Below are 19983 nucleotides of genomic sequence, written 5' to 3'. Positions count from 1 at the left end.
ATTTATTATGAATTACTACACAATTTTAAAAGCAATTTAGTATTGTTTCAGATTGGCATATGCAATTGGTAAATATGTTTAAATCCAAGCCAAGTACTTCTGCACTGGGTTTGTCATGTCTTTTAGCAAATGCTTCAGCATTGGTATTTGTTTACGTGAAGACATTCTCCTGATTATGAATCCTGTTTTACCTGTTTGGTTATTTTCTGCTGATTACATGCCCAAGCCAGACATGTAAACATCACGAGCTACAGCTAAGCAATTTATGCAAAATCCCTGACAACAATGTCAGGTGAGGACACACCATTAGATCAGATCTGACCCACCCACATATGACTCACCTTTGGCAGTTACTCTGATATGTCAAATAATATGGTACATTGCCATGCAGTTTGTGTATTTCACAGCTAAATGATGAGCATTTTACAAGCCAGCAAAAACCCCTTTTCTAGGGATTGCTGTTGTTAAAAACAACCCCTAGACAGACCGATCTATTAATCTCTCTTTTTCAAAATGAAAAAATGTTTACAGGAGCTTAGTCAAAATGCCAAAAGAAACTTTCTGAGTCAAGTAAACCAATTGCTTCAGCCATGGCTGCAATCCACCCAGGGCCACAGTGCACATCAGCGTGGGCTCTATGAGACTGCTTACAAGTCCCCACAGCATCCCAAGACTGATCTTGCTACTGACAAGACCAGTAGTTGAAGAAAGAAAAAGACTAGAAGGCTGCCAGTTGTATGGACAAACCATTTAGAAGAACAAAAGTGTCTGTGCTCCTTCTTGCCTTGTCCATTCCACTTCTCTATTCTCTCTTCCTGGTCTGGTTTCCTAACCATAATCCACAGGGATTTTCAGCTTTTATTAAGCAGCACATGCCTCAAAAGCAGCAACATGGAGATCTGCATTGAGAACTGACACCTGATGATGCCAAAACTGTGAAATAGTGGTTTTTTAGTTCTTGTGCCCAGATTATATCAACCTGCAATTTCTCCCACTCCTTCAGAGAAATTAAAACTTCTGGCTCAACATTTTGCTCCATTAATCTTTGACACACTAGAGGTATCCCTCATGACTGTGACCCACGCTCACTCATGAGACAAAGGAGATCTGAGATCACCAGTGGCCTTATCTCAGAAATCAGAGCTAGGAAATAGAAGGCACAATGTAAGTGTCAACATTCATAGATGAAGGAAGAAATACCATGTTCTGAAAGGAGCCCAAGTGACATTTCTAAATCCAAACTATGTCACTGCTAATAGAGACGCTACAAATGCTGATCTTCAATGATAAATGAGAAGAATTCAGAAATTAAAAGCAAGGCCTTGATGCATTTGTGGAAGGCTTGACAATCCTCTACATAAAACTGTGCTTGGAAAAGGACACATTGCTGCCTAAGCATAGCAGCAACACAAAACTGCATTTGAAGCACATCCACTTACTTTCGATACGGTTCCTCCTGCTGGGCTCTAAGTCCCTCTTGGTTTAATTTTCCTTAAGCCTGGCCTTTAGCAGCAGCCAATATTTGTCAGCTGAGCGCATGAAATGTTCTTTGAGGAGGGCTCTGCTAAACACAGGGTTTTCTGAAGGTTTCATTGAATTAATTTTGAAGTTTAGCTTTTGTCTTGAAGAATGCTATTTGGAACTGAGGCCAGTGCTCTGTCTTAACAAGCATGTCCCAAAGATGACAACAAACACATTTGTAAAGCTATGCAGATTTCTCTAAAACAATGGTGATTTATACTATTATACAGAAGTACTTAGATGCCAAAAGGCATATAAATGTGAGTAATTCTCCTGACAAGCTTTCAAACTCTGCATCCAACTCAAACAAATTAAGAACAATTAAAAGCTTAGCTTGGTTGCCAAAAATGCAAATTATAATCCCTGTGTATCCTGCTCCACCTCAAATTATAAAAGGTCTATGATACATACTTATTTTTGAGATCACGTTTCCAGGTGCTACAGGTTTTTCTTCTGTATAAACAACCTAGCTGCTCTCTGGTAATCTCTGGAATACATTCGCTAGAATATAAGGTCATGCTGGATAGTAGGTGGATTTGTGTGAGTACTCTGCACTTTTATATCTTGACATTTAGTTTTCCAGCATGTGCTTCACTTCAGAAAGCCTCTCATATGCTGAACCACACTGTGACATCTTGTGCATACATTATGTTGTATAAAATACAATGACTATGATAATGAAATATTTCAGACTGTTCACTTTACTTACTTTTCACATAGACATTAAATGTTACAGAGGAGCTGGCATCAGAGTTGGACACAAAAAATGTGTAAATGCCTCCTTCTGTTCCTTTTAAGCGTGTAAGGTGAAGTTCACTTGTGTAACTGCAAAGAAAAAACTTAAGCATTACTAACACACACAACTTGCTCTGAACAGGCAACTGCTGCATGGAAAATAGGGAGGGAATTTTCTGCAGACATACATGCAAACACTCTTGTCTTACATTATGATTGCCATTGAACTTCCAACATCCAGATTTTTTGGCACTTCTAACACCCAGATGTGTGCCTGCATGGCAGCTGAGCCTCGGGCTCAGACCATGCATGCATCATCACCTGCTCCTCTTCTCACTGAGGAAGGAACTCAGATTCACAACCTAGGCCACATGCTCTAGGTGCTTCACTGGATTTTTAAGACAAGGGATCAGGAGAGAACAGTGCACAGCAGAAATAAAAACATAAGCTTTTTTCCAGAGTACTGGGGTCTGCTGTGGCAGTGAAGATGTTTCTGCACACAATCAACCTTAATTCTCTTTTTTGCTTATTGGACAGGAATGTAGGTGAGTTGTGAGTAAACAGCAAGCTGGTCCTCAGATGGTGCGGTTAGCTCGGTGCTGCTCCAAATGTAGGTCGGCAGACTGCACCAGTTACCGTGGCAAGCTACACGTACTACATCTTTTATTGTCACAGTTTTCTCACCATCCCCACTTTCCTCTTTCCAGAGCAGACTCTAGTCTGCTGTTTCAGAGTGAAATCTACACTACAGCCAAGCATATTACCTGTTATTGCCCACAGTCTTGAACTTGACATCATGGTCTGAGGAATTCTGTAATGTTTCGTTCATGTACATCCAGACTTCTTCCTTTGGTTTTGGATATGCCTCATATTCAACTGTTAAGTTTCCATTTTGTCCTGCATTTATATCTATTGTGGTATTCATTGTTGCAAACAAGCGGACAAATCCTTTAGCTGATGGTCATAAGAGGAGAAGAAAAACAACTTCAGGGCCATGTAGAAGTTTGTGAGTACTTTAACCACACTCAGATGACTTCAAGATTGGTGATCAAACATCCAAGTGTGAAACAGGAGACCTTATTTGCAAATCAGTACTTAAACCCTCACCTGACAAAACCAACTTTACTAGCTATACATAGCATGAGGCACATAACTTAAAGCAGCCTTGAGTGCCTTAGTACCAATAATTCCATCTTCTGGTGACAAATATCTTCTATATGCATTTGGAAAAATGCGAGCATGTGTTTGATTCTACTCAGGTACTTCTATTTTTCCAAAAATTTGACTTGCTAACTGTCTGGTGTGAAAGAAACATTATGAAAAAAGCAAGCTAAAATCATTTATTACAGCACACTAGAGTATTAGAGGATTCTTTGTCAAGTGTAATTAAGAACAACATTACAAATGAAGCTATTAAAAGCTGTAATTAGAGAAAAATGTGCTAAGTCCACAGGCCTGGATACCAATCATCTTAAACTAAGGAATTTCTGTACATCTGCTGCTGGGTCTTAATCTTTCATTTGGCAGATACCATTTATCACTGCGCAGTTCCGTTCCAAAATATCATGTCTAACAACATCCTTGCTGTAGTGGTTTTAATTTCATTAATAAACTCATCAGATTGAGGATTCACTTTAAAAAGACAAGTTTTTAGTCCTATTACAGAAATTCATAAGGGAATCATCAGTTTGACAGGCAGATTGCAATTACAAGGAAACACATTTACTGAGAGCTTGAATTTAGACCTAAAGTCAATCTCAGAGCTCTGCTTCTTCCCACTTTCTAGTAATCAAACTGCTGTGGCCAGCTGGGCACCCGAGCTTGGGAAAGCCAGAGCCAGTGGGGCTTGGTGAAAGCATATGGATCTGCCAGAGCGCTTGACAGATGCTTTGAAGAGGAAAGGATGAAGTAAATTCACAGCAGGCAGGGATGCTCTAAAATGGTCTCCATCATTAGAAAAGAGAAAAATATTTCAAATCTGGAAACTGAAGGTTTGCAGTTTCTTTGCAGTGCTTTTTTCAGTTTTCTGTATAAACACAGGATTCCCTATGCAAGCTATATTCAAAATCAGACCCAACTCCCATCAAATAAAATTTTATTATAATGTTATCAGTCCCTGTAATGCAGTTCTAGTACCTTATACAATTAGATAAATTACCCAACAGAAAAAGCAATTAGAAATTTTACAAAAAGTACGTATTATTTCTTGTAAATTTTTGGCTAATGTTAATGCCACAGTGATTTAGCAAATACTGCAATCCCAGATCTCTCTCTGTTTACACACTATACACCACTTCCCAGGACCCTGGGAGCTGGCACAGTTCAGGTAAATATAGTCAGTTTGACAATAAATGGTGAAAGGTATCCAAAAGTTGGAGCTTATTTAAGTCAAATTTGAGAGGGTGGAAAGAGAAAACTATCTCAAGAAGGAAAGATTCCACCTTTTCTCTGGCATTTTTTATTAAATACAAACTTTGTATTTTACTAAACAAAAATTTTATTTCCTACTTTTTATAATGCCATGCTTTATTTTAAACCCCAGACTTTCCTAAGTCAATCTTTTTTAAAGCTACATTTGCATATGTAGTAGTACTAAGAATTTCTGTAGTGAAGAACTTCCCTCCTCTTATAATAAAAGCTTTCACATTGATCCCCTTGGGGAGAAGATTTTCTTTCATACTTCACACTGTTTCACTCTTTTACATATGAATGTAGTCTCTCCTGTAGAAAAATGAGGAAAACATCCCTTTCATTGTGAGCACTACCCCCTCAACTGGCACAGCAAGGTTAAGGGCACTCAAACCTTTGCCTGCTTGCTGAAGATCTGACCCACACAGGTCAAACACTTCTGTTTTCTTTACGTTACCAAGGAAAGCAAAACAAGCAGTGTGGCTGGAGTGCGTGTCTGTGCAAAGGAAAAATGGATTTGAAAAGGAAAAAAAGAATCCAGAGCTACATTTCCCTTAGTTACTACACCCTTGAATGGAACTGAAACAGTTGTAGCAACTACACAGACCAGAATGATCTTATTAACTATACCAATATGTCCTTAATTGTACTCAATTTATCAAATGAGCAGGTTTCAGCAGCTTTAAAATTCAAAAGGCACTGTGTGTCGCCCAAGTTAATATATAGCAGACTCCATACACATCTGTTATTAAACAAGAGGAGGAAGGGAATTTGCTCACTGTTTAGGGACATGATCCAAAACATGTAGAAGTGATGGATAGTGGGTTTAACAAGGGGGTGACCTCCGGAACAATTTCATGCTGTCTTTGTGCACCACGATGTTTCTCACAGCATTATTTTAAATAGAGGTAGAACTACAGTTTCTACATAAAACGCACTGACACTCTGTCAGTGAGATTCCCCATGCTTGGAAGGCAGGTATTGAAGATGTGCTTCACACTTGTACTGCCAAATTACTTGGGCACAGGGACAGTACCAGGAGCAGGTACATTAGTTGCTTTGTTAAAATTGGTTTAAATTTTAGATTAAACCAGGAAGGATGAGACAAATCAGAGGGACAGAAACACTGTTGGGTGGTTTTTCTAGTATCACTTTCCAAAAACTAGCAAAGGGTTATGAAAATTAAAGCAGTCATACACACCACAACTTCCTGAGCCATCCCATATTTTACCAGTCAGCAATAACCTTTACAGAAAACCCACTTAACTTGCTGAGGTTTGGGGAAAAGGACAGAGAAGGAAAGAAAGACTCCCCAGTGTTCTCACTTTTCATCTCCTGCTCTTAGAAATGTTAAGATTTTTACAAGAAGTATTTACCTAGAGCCTTCAAGGTTACTGTGGCATTCGTTTTTCCAAAAGAGTTTTGTGCTTGGCATGTGAATTCTCCAGAATCATTAACTCCCACTGAACGGATGTTCAATGTTAATTTCCTTTCGTATCCATAATCACGCAAATTTCTGCTTTTGGTTGTAATACCCTGTCAGTAAAAAACAATTAACATCTAAAACACTGTGTATGCATCATCTTTCCTAGATAAATTAAAAATAGAAGTAATTATAACTTTGCCATATTAATATTCATAACTTTAAACTGGAATAGTAAGCCAGCACGACAAACCTGTCACTAGAATCTCTCCATGCAAAACAAGTGTGTGATCAGCTGCCTTTAGGAGATAATGTCCTCTCCTAAGTCCTATCCCCTCCCCTCTTTCTTTTTTTTTTTTTTTTCTTTTCTTCTCAAGCTCCCTTCTAAGGCAAGAATGTAGAGGGACATGGAGTGGGGGTGGGATGAATTTGGGACTACGCTCACCTGCCCCAAGAGAGCCAAATGGAGGAGACCAACCCAAGACAAAAAGAACTAGACCTCTAGCTTCTTCAAACGTTCCCATTACCTGATGACAAGGCTGGTGGGCCCCAGGTCAGATCCAGCTCATTCTGGCCACATTTCCAACACTAAGGTGAGTATTGGTGGGAGGGCGAGTAACCAACTGAAAGTTTTATTTGCACAAAGAGTACTTCTAACTGTAGGGCTTGATGCAAAATGACCACTGGGTCCTGACTTTCCTAATGCTCAGAAGCTGAAGCTCTTGTATGAAGTCATTGCATCTCAGAAGTGTGGTTCACCCTTCAAATGGTGCCTGAAGTTCAGCAACTCTCTAATGGTTGCAATGCTTCCCAGCGAATGACAAGAAAGAATTTAACATCTTGGGGTTCATTTTAACCATGGTGCTCTATGTTCCAAGGCCACAGCATCTCCTGATTGCAGGCATGCTGCAGAGAGCCCTGCTGGCAGCAGGTTATACACAGCATCCTCCCACTGGTACCCACTCTGATTCTTGGTCCACAGCAATATCAATTTATTAATCTTAAAGGAAACTGGAAACTCCATTCTCTTAAATATGTCATGATTCTATACATGTGCACAGAAAAAATAAATGCTTTGAGATGCTGACTTTAGTCTCTGTGAGAACTTTTGGTATGGTTGGAAAGACTGATAAAATTTACACTGATTAAACCAAATGCAGACCTGGACTTGTTATGATTTTCTAATTGAATTATTGCAATTCTTGGATGTTCGAAGAGCTTCTAGACAAATTAAAGCTTCTCAATGCAATTTTGATTCCTCCTGACTTATAAAAATCACAAGAAAAGTATATTCAGTATGGATGTGCTTGCTAATAGTCAGTCTCCTAATTTTCCAAAGTGGTGATAACTTCAGTCATACATGTAAAAACATTTTGGTTTTTTTTTCTCTCATCCATTCAGGACAAAATGTAATTCTGAATCTACTTAAAGATGAGATTTTTGCATTCTCTTTCAATACAAAATTTAATTTGATAGTCAGTATTTCAAAGACAGCAGCTCCTACTATATACTAGAAAGGACAGAAAAGTCAAACTTATTGAGAAAATACTTTCCTTGTGGCTTTTACACATTAAATAAAAAGTTATAGAGTACAAAAAATGAAGGGAAGGCCTCAATTTCATCAATCTGTAACACAGGAAAGGGAGGGGAATGAGAGAAGAAATGAATTCTCAGATGAAGCTCCTGCACAGGAACAAAAGCAGATCTGCATCTGCATCAAGCCACCTTCATGTCACTCAGACCTTCTCAACATTCAGAGCTGTGGGGTGGGATTGTGGAGCAGTGAGCACTTAGCAGGAACAGCTTTGCCAGAGCTGGTGCACTTGCCAAGCACAGCATGCCCAGCCCCAGGGAACAGGACTCCTGTTTGTTATGTGCCCAAGGAGATGTGACTTACCCAAATACCACAGGACTCTTCCATATACATGGGCTGAGAATTATGTATTCTGGGCACTAACATTAGCAGTAAAAGATCAGTCAATTAGCATGGGAAAGTATATGGTATGAGTTACTAAAAGTCTTCACAAGGGCTTTTAATTAATTTAAATTTCAAGGTATACCCAGAAGATCAAGAAGCATTCTCAAGAACAACCCAATGCCTGCTGCTCATTTCAAAGGCACAGCTGGCAGTACACTGGCTTACCAGGGAAGGGGATCTCTCTGCCCCTTTTCTGCAGATAGTTGCACTGCCAGTATCAAACTCCTGGAGCACTGAGCCTCTCAATAATTTAACTTGGTGATGCCAGTCAGTAACTTCATCTATCACTGGCAGACAGAAGCCAGTTCACTGGTTCATTTTTCAGAGCTTTTCCAGTTAGTGAGGCACACCATGTAATTTAAATGAATTAATCATTCCTATGAATGCCTACTACTATTCCTGTCACGCACAACCCCATGCTAATTAGCAGGTATTTCACTGTTAATGATAACAACTAGAATATGTAATTTGCAGTCCATGTGTTGATATTTGCAGCTCCCATTGATTGCAATGTGATGTGTAGGCACTCCACGCTTCCGTATTTAGGAAGCCCAACAGAGGTCACCTGAACTTCACATTGAAATGCCTAACTTTAATTTCTTTTTGGGAAGAGAAACCCATGCAGATGCTTTTCCTCCCAGCCATCCTCAAGGGCACAGGAGTTGCTACCTTCTCACCAGTCTGTGGGATACTGAATCTTTGTAAATGCAACAAATCCAAATCAACACAGCATCAGGTACCCAAGACAAGCACGTGAATGCCTACAGAGAGTCTGTGTACTGAGCTCAGGCACACATGATATATGAGTTAAAGGAACTTACCCCACTTTTGAGAGGAATCCAACTAGATTGTACACTGCTATCCACATCCGTGATTATGCATGTAACTTCAAAATCTTCCCCTTCTTTGAGAAGCTCATAGCTTTTTGATAAGGTGACGACAGGAAGAGTTTTGTGAACTGGAAAACAATTCAGAAGTTTATTACTCTTCATTAGTCTCAGCTTTTCCGGGGGGGATAAAAATCAACAGTCGTTAATTAACTTTCCAATAAAATCAAGGCTCTGAGATGGATTCAAAATTTTAAACATAATACACAGTTGTTCCTTTACAACAAGCAAATTTCTGCTTCAACTTTGCTTCAAATTACACTTAAAAGTTAGATAATACTTGTTAGAGCATAGCAACTTGCATGAAGAAACCTGAATGATGTTGAACCATCAATGAGATGACTAATTTTGTGACAATGATTAAAAAGTAGCACTCTGGAACTGAAAACACAGTAAGGATCAGTCACTGAAGAACAGCAGCCCAGCACTAACTACAGATTTTAATTACAAAACATTACAGAAAGTACTGTCTGACAGGTCCCTGATGGACAGCCTAAGAAGGAGAGGTACAGCCCAAGGAATTCTGCACATTTTTGCCTGAAAGCACCACAACCTCTGCTTACAGGGGTGGCTCCCAGTCACCCAAGAAGCAGGTGGTGACATGCAGATGTGGGGTAGCTGTACCCTGCTCTATTTCAGGATGTCTTTTGTCAACAGTCAGGTGAATCTAAGGACTATGTGTCTCCTGATTCTGAAAAGCTCTTCAACTGTTCCTGTGTTCCTTTTGTGGCTTGTTTTTCTATTTTATTTATCCTTTCTTCAAATCTTTCTCTTTTATTATACTCCAGTTAACTTTGCTCTAGGGCTTTTACACAGGAAGACAGCCTGTGAATGTATCAGACTGTAGCATGTATTAAACAAGGTCTTCCAGACTCTCTTTCTGCCTCTGACATAACTTTTGTAGTTATCTCAGGTAAACTGTACAAAACTTAGGAAAACCCCATGCTTCTCAGCCATTTGTACTTTAACAATAATGTTTTCCTCATGTTGCTGTAAGAAGCTACAGAAGAGAACAAAGAAACATGTTTGCCCTCTTTAGATATAAAGGCTCACACAAAAACCCCCCTCAGCATTCGGCAGTACCCAAGTGACAGAAGGATGCCAGTGCAGAAGGCATTCTGTGTTCTCATCTGCCAGAACATCTCTGGACATCCAAAAACAAAGCCCTAAGTCTATAAAGCCCCTCATTGTTTTGAGAAGGGCTGTACATAAACACTCCCTGTGCTATCATAGCTGCTGTGTGTCTGAGTACTCCTGCAGAGCTCCCTGTTTCCTGGATGCCTCTTCAGGGTCTGAGTGCCATGGTTATAACTACAAAAACACTACCCATCAAAGCATCTCCAATGCATTTAAAAGTTGAGCCAAGGAGAAAGTGGGAGTTTTACTTGGTGAACTCAGTAAGGACCAAACTCTACAGTACAGTAACTACAACACTGAGAGTGACAATGCTGAATTTCCAAATAATCAGAAAAAAAGGACTTAAACTTGCCGCTGCAAACTCCACGCTTGAGATGGCCCTCACTCCTCAAACTCTTGCCCCACCTCCAAACAGAATGGGCAGGTCACACAGGCCCTGCCATGGAGCAAACACCACAGCAGCCCGCTGGCCCGAGCTGTGCTCCCCCTCTTTCGGCAGCAGCCTCAGCTGCAGCAGGAGGGGCTTCATTCCAAGTGTCCAGAGCTACACGGATAACAAACTCATTCACTGGCCCCTGAGGAAATGCCAAATGCCTGGCTGGCTGAACTGCTCCCTCCCCTTCCCTCCTGGGTATCTCCCCAGCCCAGCAATGACACACAGGGTAAGTGTGGGCTCCAAACTGCCCAGACAACACCGGCCTGTGAAGTCTGACGGACAGACATCAGGTTTGTCCTGCTTCCCAAACCCACCTAAGCACCCAACCCTATGGCACTCTAGGCTGTGGGAAGGTCAAGTGTAGGGTATCACCAACAGGTTTGCCAAGCATAGTGCTGCCTGTAGCAGCTCAGCCACAATGCATACCCCATCATCATCTGTGTACACGGCTGCTGTTGTGACCATCTTCACTCAATATCATGAAGACAAAGACCTTCTCCTTCCATAAGCTCTGCCTATCCACCAAATCGCTCTTCAATGCCATCAATCAGTTCCCGCTACTGTCACTTGTGGGCAACAGACACAGTAGTCACACACTGAAATAATTTTGCCTGTGCAAACCTGTACAAACCTCAGGGTGCTGGTTTGCCCGCAGAACTTAACAGCATAATCCAACAGCATAATCCAAGTTTCTTATAATGATTAAAAAATGCCTGGAAATTGCCAGGAACAGAAAACAAAGCTCATCATGGCTAAACCTTCCAGGCACAGCTGTCATGAGATCAATCTGTGCCCTGACACAACTTGCCCAAAACAACTTTTCTGAGCTCCCCACTTTGCTTTGGACAGCAGTGGGGCTTCACAGCCCTTCTCTACACCTCCTGGGAATCAGGTTCTCTACAAGAAGGCAAAAATCCTGTGTTACCTGGTCTCACATTCAAAAAAATCATCTCTGATATCTTCTCAACTCCATTGTGCTTGGCCAAGCACTGGTAGCAGCCCTTGAATGACCTCTGCACATTCTTTATAACGATGCCTTTCTGGGGATTGGGAATGAACGTCATATTTTTGGGGAGACGTTTGCCATCACACCTTTTCAGTGTGAAATTTGTAACATTTGGATCTGTTAGTGGACACACTAGCAGGATGTCACTGTCTTCTTTTCCATAGACCAGAGAATCAACAAGGAAGAGCACATTTGGATCTGTAAAGAAACACAAAGATCTGTCAGACAAGCTGGCATGGGAACTTCTGATTACCCTAACTCTACAACTGGGCACTTGTCAAAGAAAGTTTTACTTTCAGCCAGTAAAACTGAGTATTGCCTAATTCATGTTTACCAAGAGACATAAAATTTTCTCCTAAAAGAGCAGCATGCAAGAGCAGCATACTGCAAGACGTGCAGTAGCATTCCATACCAGATACACTAAAGAATCATGTGAACTAAAAATAATCTTACTGCTTTTTTATTTGGAGATGAAGGGCATTTTTTGCCTTGTTTAGGTCCAAAATATCCCCACAACAGTAAACAGATTTTCACAGACCACTAGAAATAATTTGCTTTTAGCTAGTGGCAGGGCTGTAAGGTTTTATGCCCACAGAAGGATTTGAAAGAAATTTATGAGCAAATGGAAGTTGAAAAGCACCTAAATTATGGTTTTCACTTCTGTAAAATACATAATCTAAATTAACACACATTGCTACCAGAGGAAGCAGCAAACAACTTCTCTCTTTCTCTCTGCTCCCTGAAAGCAGAGATTATTTTTAGCCTCCTTAGAAGAAAAACTGGGCATACAAACAGCACATCTGATTGAAAAATAATCATGCAATCTTTCACAAGGTAATTTTCCTATAGCATTTCATCTCAGCCAACCACAACACACAAACATATAGTACTTTAAACACTTTTACAACCAAAGTTGAAGCCCATGATATGTCACGACCTTGAAACGCTAAGAAGCTGGCAAACACACAAATAAAGGAATATGTGATGACAAACACTCTGTAAAAGTTTATTTGAGATTCCATCTGCCCTCTCTACAGAGCAGAATGAATTTGAAAACCAAAAACAGAGAGAAAAGTTTTCTTTCTGTTTTGCAAACATACTTACAACTTGAATGATTATAGATCAACAAACCATGGCTTACCAAGGAAGACTGAGAGAATTTGTTTAAGATGATGGACAATGTGCATTTGGTTTAAGACAAGAAGTACCAGACTGAAAATGAAGCCTGGGAGGTTTATGGAAGCAATTCACTACATCAGGCGTTATTCATCATCAAACAGAGAAGTTACTGGCTGGTTTCTAGCCTAGCATGAGGGTGTAGCTTTAGCTGAATTTGATATAACCACCCAAGAAGCCCCCAAAAACTACAGGTTTTGAAGCATCAGTCTACAATTAGAGGATGGAGACTACTAAGAAATTTAAAAAAAACTAAATAATTTCTGAGCAGAACCAAAATGTGGCATTTGCACACAGTGATCTTAAAAGAAATGCTATGACTAGCTGTCACTTCTGAGCAGCAAGAAGATGGATTAAAAGTGCTCATCTAAATGTCCCTGCTAACAGACATAATTGCTAACAGGCTGATTGCTTTCTACTCAGTCCCCCTTTCTCCAATATGGACAGAACCAAGATATCTTCATTAGGCAGAAAGTATGGCTCCCAGCAACTACCAAAAAATGAAAGACATTTTTGAAAACAGCGGGAGCAAAGACCTGTTTCACTAACAACTGAAATTGCAGGCAAGGCCTTCACTGGAGCAAGCAGAATTGCTGAGGTGCTCCCCTTGCATCTTCAATCCCCATCTGGAAGGGAACAGCAGAGTGAAAAGACATGAAAGGACTTCCTACAGAGTATCCAGACAAACAAGGCTGCTCATGGTCATGTTCTTCCTTTCATGGCCTTCTACCCCATGGACATCTTGGGTTGCACTTGCCTTCTGGGCATACTGCAGAACACAGTTTCCAACACAAGATATGACAGAGCTTATCAGTGCTTCCATCTGAAAAAACTTGAGATCAAAACCAAGAAATTTTTCTCTCTTGTGCAGGAGTTTGAACTAGGCTTGCTTGGATCAGGAAAAAATATGCTTTTTAGATACAACAAAGGTACTTTCTGCCAAAAGAGAAAGGAGAGCAGGTCCACATCCACAGTCTCTCAACACTGTGTCAGTCTTGGTCACAGAAACAGAAGAAATTTGGATTTAGTATGTTCAGAAGAACATAAGATATCAACAGATGCCACCATTTTAGGTGTCACTATGTAGGATCGAGGTTCTTGGTCTTGTTCTCTCTTCACTCCACTTTACAAGCAGAAAAGTATAATGAGGTGTTTGTGGCAACCTCACAAGCAGCAGAGCATATGGCAGTATCTTTCAGGTGAGGTAAGTCATTAAACCATGCCTGATGCAAAATGATGGTCAACCTCGCAAACATACTTATTTTACTGCAAGGAACTTGTCAAAGTTAAGGTTGCACCTTTTGCACAAAACTGAGAAAAAAGATAATAACGTGTTGCATGAGGGCCAACAATTTCACTGATGCTTTGGCCAGCATGCTCAGGAGAGCTGCCTGCAATCCTGAGGTGAAGGAGTCATGAAGGAGTCACTCATGCAACGGAAGGCAAAAACATCTCTACGATCATAGCTGTCTGAGATAATTACCATAACCTTCAGGAAAAAAATCAGGGTAGGTAAAGTGAAGATTGTTTACCACATGTCAGATTTCCTTTAGTCACAGTCTCAGAGAAAAACAGAAAGTTAAGAAAACTTATCCATGGTAGCTGCATGGCTATTTGGAGAACTCAGGAGCAGTTAAAGGTGCACTCTAAATTGTGTGGCTGCTATGCCAGACATCTTCTGTCATGAAAATAACCTTTGCTGTGCTGTGCTTTCCTGTGCTGGTATCTCCCTGTCTTGGAGACAACCTTGCAGTAATTCTCAAAGGACTAGTAGGGTTCAGAGGGGGCTCTTTGAGACAACCCCTGCTGGTCAAGGAATGCTGTCTTCAAGAATGATGCCGTAGGACTCTTTTCCATCAACAGGTTAGGAAGACCACCAGAGCTATGTGAAGGAGAAGCAAAACAACCATTTTTCTGGGAAAGTGCCAGGCATGGTAAACTGTGAGCTCGGGGGCAGCTGATATAGACATATATCAGCAGAGAAGAAATCTGAAGAAAACACTGCACAAAGAAGAGCAATAAAGGATTGAGAAATGTGTCAGAGCAGAAGCACTTTTTTCCCTGTCTGAGACATTTCTGGTCAGTCATAAGGTACATCAGAGGCTGAATGCAGAGGAATCATCAGTGTCTGCTGGCTTAGGCCTGGGAGCACAGTCTCAAAAGAACAAATCCTTTAGGCTGACTGCCTCAGTAAATTAAAATCCTGGGACCAAATTTTACATGACTCCATACTGATGGATGGCATAGAATTAAAAAGAAATTTTTATGTATTTCTTGCTTCTTCATGATAAAACTGACTCATGCTACAGAATCAGGTCACTTATCTAGAAAGGGAGCTTGGATAAACTTTACCACAAATGGGGATGTAAAGAGGAACTCATCCAGAACTTTGTGCTGCTGACAAAGGCCATTGCAAGCAAAGCAGAGAATGAGGTTTCTTCCTACTGGACAGGGAGGAAGATTTATTCTACCAGACTGTGTTCTCCCACTGTACTTCAAATTCAGTCCGTCTTCCAAGATTTATTGTGGAAGGGGGGCAGGGGGGGAAGGGGAGGGGTGGGAAGCAAAAATAATGCCTTCATTGATATTTACCTTTAACAAAAACATAGTAAGAGGAGACAATACTCCCTTTGCTTCTACACGTGTATGTGCCTATGTCTCTGACTGTTGCATTTTTGGTGTACCACTCCTTCTCGCTGGAACTCTTTGCTTTTGCTGAAGGGTCCGAGCTCTGGAAATTCCAAGTCACAGGTCCCTCCTCGTTGCACGTCAGCCTTAATTCCTCCCCTTTATTCACTACAAAAGACTCCACATCTGACAGTGCACCACCTGGAAAAAAAAAAGGCACAAAATAGAATGTCTGTCAATACAACACTCTCTTTTTTTTTCCTGCAGCAAAATTATTATTTATAGCTGTATATGTGAAACTAATATTTTTGGTATTTATTTCCTAAAAATACTAAGCTGAAGTGTGCAATTCTACAGACACCTTTTGGCTAGTAAGGCCTTTCGCACACAGAGAAAATAAAGCCTCTAAAACTGGCCTCTAAAAAACCTTTGGAAACTAAAGTTTCAGATGCACCACTTTCTGCAATGTTTTGGCTTTTGAATGGGAACAGACCCAAGCTATTTAAAAATTAAATTCAAGAACATATGAGTCTGATCCTACATGGCAGCACTTTTAATCATTCTTTGTCATTTACTCAGTATGTTGCCAAGAACTAGTTTCCTTGCTCAACAGTTATCTTTTTATAACTGCTCTCTCATATATTCAGATGCTCCACTCATACTCTTGAATTAGAAGTGTCCAGTTTAATGAAGGCATCAGAACGTTTTCCATACTTGCTTGTTTCTTTACCTGAAGTGCCAATTCAACATTTCTTACATAAAAAACCCCATGCAAATTATTCTTCAAGCTTCCATCCCAATGCTACCAAATTAGTTTCACTGAGGCACCAATCTCCCAGTCACCAAAGGTGCTCTAATTGACTATTTAGCTTCTTTTTCACTGAACACACCCTAACACAATGTTGTAAATGTTCTCACAAAATAAACCTCTGTAAAATTAGCAGCCCCAGTTCACTGTTCCCAACCACTCCCCAACTGTCTACACAGAGAAAGATGGACATTTAGGCTTCCTTAGCTCTACTGTTGGGGCAAGCCAATCAGGGGGTTGCTGAGATGGCATACCCATGATTTGAAAGTCTTAGTGCGCCTACAAAAATTGAGTTCTTAGTCAAAAATCCAGATAAATTCTCACTGTTTTGGACCTACTTGAATATCAGAAGAACATAGGCAAGTATTGAGGTGATCTTTCAGTAACAATCCCTTCCCCTTTTGGAGCAGCTCTTCATTGCTATGAGTAATGCTTAGCTTACAATAACTGCGCTGTTTGCTCATGCCACACAGTTGTACAAGACTGCACAACATCCGTGTGTAGTAGCAGAGTCATGCCAGTGAAAATGTTACTTGCATGCAAAAACACACTCTGCAGCTCCATTCAGAGGCTGAATTTCCCTACCCACACAGATAACAACAGACGTTCAGGAAAAACAATCGGATAATTACTTGGGATGAGGTTATACACTCCAGACTTAATTCACTCATCTCACAGCTTTAGTCGCTCTTAAGGTATATGCTGGATTAAGACCAGGTCAGGTAACTGCTCCTCTTCCTGACAAATCCACCACAGAGTAGGAAGCAAAGGCTGGACAGACCACCTGCAGAGACTAATTACTTTGTTTGTTTCCAGTCCGAAAGGAGCCCTCCTTGGAATTAGAATTTATCAGTGTTAAACTCTATTGGCACTCATTGTTCCAGTGTCACCAAGCAATTTTCCACATGAGGTCTACTAATCCTGCATATATGCTTCCATGACTGAATGCATAAACAACCATCCTAGAATAAAAATTGCCAGAAAAGGCAGAAAAATCAACTTTTAATTTCAGATCTGCTACCTCAAAGTGCAGGTGTGTGTCTGAGCTGTGGTACAGTAGCTCAAACAAGAAGAATGAAAGTCCAAGATCTCAAAAGAATAAGTCCCAGCCAGCAGTGGAATGGTAAACAGGAAAGCTGGAAAAATTCTTTACTCTGGGCAAAGAGATGCCTAACAGCAGGGTTAAGGCAAGAAGACCTCTGATTTTCAAACCCCTCGGTTCAGAGCCAGGAACTTCTGGCATGTGAGAAGACAGAGGGCAAAGACCTCTGAGAAGGGCTCCTGAACAACCATACAGGCCCTTCATGGGGACCTCTTTGACGACTACTCTGTTCGGTGCCCACAGACCACAGGGCAGTTCAAGTGACAAGTCACATGAGCTGCATAAAACAGCAGAAGTGTGGTGTGGCGTAGCTATCCCAGCACTAGCTTAACAGACCAGTCAGGGAGCACTGAGAAAGCAGAAGATATGGACAACCTTCAGTGTCATCACTCCATGCCTGCAGCCAGCAAGGTCTCAGCTTGGGCCCTGCCAGGGAGGTGCTGGCCTGGGATGGGCCTCAGTGCCCAGTGTCTTGAGGAGCACAGTCCTGGGCAGGTCACACAGGCCCTGCCATGGAGCAAACACCAGCGTGTGTGTGCCCTCATCCCAGCACAGGGCAGCCTCTCTCACCAGCCCAAGGGGATGTGCTCTGGGCCTGGCCTCAGCCCCCAGCCCTGGCAGGCACAGGCAGTGGGATGAGCACAGCAGCCCGCTGGCCCGAGCTGTGCTCCCCCTCTTTCGGCAGCAGCCTCAGCTGCAGCAGGAGGGGCTTCATTCCAAGTGTCCAGAGCTACACGGAGAACAAACTCATTTACTGGCCCCTGAGGAAATGCCAAATGCCTGGCTGGCTGAACGGCTCCCTCCTCTTCCCTCCTGGGTATCTCCCCAGCCCAGCAATGACACACGGGGTAAGTGTGGGCTCCAAACTGCCCAGACAACACCGGCCTGTGAAGTCTGACGGACAGACATCAGGCTTGTCCTGCTTCCCAAACCCACCTAAGCACCCAACCCTAGGGCACAGGCCGTGGGAAGGTCAAGTATAGGGTATCACCAACAGGTTTGCAGAGGAAAAAAGGACCCAGTAGAGGTAGGAGTATAAATATTAGTGTCATAATTGATCTGCGACCTGAGGATGGATTTATCAAACCACACACATCACTGTGTTGTGTGTAAATGCTGACAGGTTCTGCAGTAACAAACCCTTCCCCTCATGAAGGCAGGCTCAATAGTCCTACAAATACTCATGGCCATGTGCCTCTGATGCACAGCACGGCTTTGCACAGCTGGACTAGACATGTAACAGCCATGTCCGAGCCAGGGCGACATTTCTAAAAACCCAACTCCACTTGCAGCAAAAACACAGTCTGCAGCTCCATTCAGAGGCTGAATTTCCCTACCCACACAGATAACAACAGACGTTCAGGAAAAACAATCAGATAATTACTTGGGATGAGGTTATACACTCCAGACTTAATTCACTCATCTCACAGCTTTAGTTGTTCTTAAGGTATATGCTGGATTAAGACCAGGTCAGGTAACTGCTCCTCTTCCTGACAAATCCACCATAGAATAGGAAGCAAAGGATAGCCAGACCACCTGCAGAGACTAATTACTTTTTGGTCTGGGTTTTGGAGGAAGCCCTTGTTTTCTCCCCATCTCCCTCCAATGAAGATTTACGAATGCTAAACCCAATAGACAAGTGCACCAGTGCCTGTTTTTCCAGCACCACCAGAAATTTTCCATGATTTCTACTAATCCCCTATATAAACTCACATGACTGAACAGATAAAAAAGTATACCACAAAAATAATTGCCAAAAAGATCAGAAAAACATAATTTCATATCCTTATGGAACATTTATGACTCTTATCTACTCTTTCCCCTAGCCCTCATCCTATCCATTCTGGTTAGGAGTTCAAGTCTTTGCAACACTTACTAGCAGGACTATCTAGCAAGTTACTGGTAAGTTTTTAAAGGTAGTAAACAAAACAGCAGAGCCTGACCTGTCCAGAGGCACAAGAAATACATTATGTAGCAGAGCTGGAGAAAAACATTGAGGGAACTAGCACAATATGGTGAAGTATCACTCATATTTCAAGATTATTTTGCTATGGTTCCTTTTGTGCAGTCTGTGAATTCTCAGCAAAACTTAGAAATTCAATGATACCTTGTGCAAAGGATTCCCAGAGTGTAAAGAGTTTTTCTCTTGCCTTCTGAAAATAATGTCTCTTCAAAAAAACTATGACAGTGTAGGGACAGCCAGTTGTAAACAGAATGACTATTAGATTTGCTTCGTATTATGCACCAAAATATCATCTGTCTTTAAAAAGAGAATTTAAATGGTGTTTATAAAGATGAGAATGACTTTGTGTCTTCTTTTTGGAGGAATAATTAAGTGACAGAAATCTGAGAGTTTAACTAACAACTTGTAATCCAGTGCACTAATCCCCACAGCATGTGTCCATCTGCTCTCTGCTCATCTTTTCTCAGACTCATGTCTGCAACTGCTCCATTTGTATGGCACTCGAGTGATGGGGCTCTTTCCAGGCCCCCTGTCACTCCTGGGGACTCCAGCAACATCAACCATGTAATCACAGCCACGACACCAAGACCCATAATTCAGGAATCAGTCCTGTTGGCAGTATAATGCTAGAGGTAGTAGGGATCTCCAAGTGCCAAACCCCATGGGATACAGTGTCTGCTGTCTCCTCCCAGAGCTCTGTGTTCATGATGCCACATGGGATCCTGGCTTTACCAGTCACTAGCAGGACTGTAAACTTTCTGGGCAATGGGATGC

At 41.5% G+C, this 19983-nt stretch overlaps 1 protein-coding gene across 1 annotated transcript in view; it reads right to left on the bottom strand.

Annotated features, from left to right (window-relative positions):
• KIT (KIT proto-oncogene, receptor tyrosine kinase) overlaps positions 1-19983 on the bottom strand; it is a 55370-nt gene that overhangs the window by 21377 nt on the left and 14010 nt on the right. Inside the window, exons 2-7 of the mRNA XM_064710403.1 lie at positions 15301-15537; positions 11452-11730; positions 8888-9024; positions 6042-6201; positions 3021-3210; positions 2231-2346 (exon numbers count right to left, since the gene is read on the bottom strand). Of these exons, the coding sequence (XP_064566473.1) occupies positions 2231-2346; positions 3021-3210; positions 6042-6201; positions 8888-9024; positions 11452-11730; positions 15301-15537 (1119 nt within the window). The remainder of the gene's footprint in view (positions 1-2230; positions 2347-3020; positions 3211-6041; positions 6202-8887; positions 9025-11451; positions 11731-15300; positions 15538-19983) is intronic.

The sequence above is a fragment of the Zonotrichia leucophrys genome, chromosome 4 (assembly GCF_028769735.1).
Source record: "Zonotrichia leucophrys gambelii isolate GWCS_2022_RI chromosome 4, RI_Zleu_2.0, whole genome shotgun sequence".
NCBI lineage: Eukaryota > Metazoa > Chordata > Aves > Passeriformes > Passerellidae > Zonotrichia > Zonotrichia leucophrys.
Note: the sequence above shows the minus strand (reverse complement) of the source record. Positions and strands in the feature narration are given on the sequence as shown.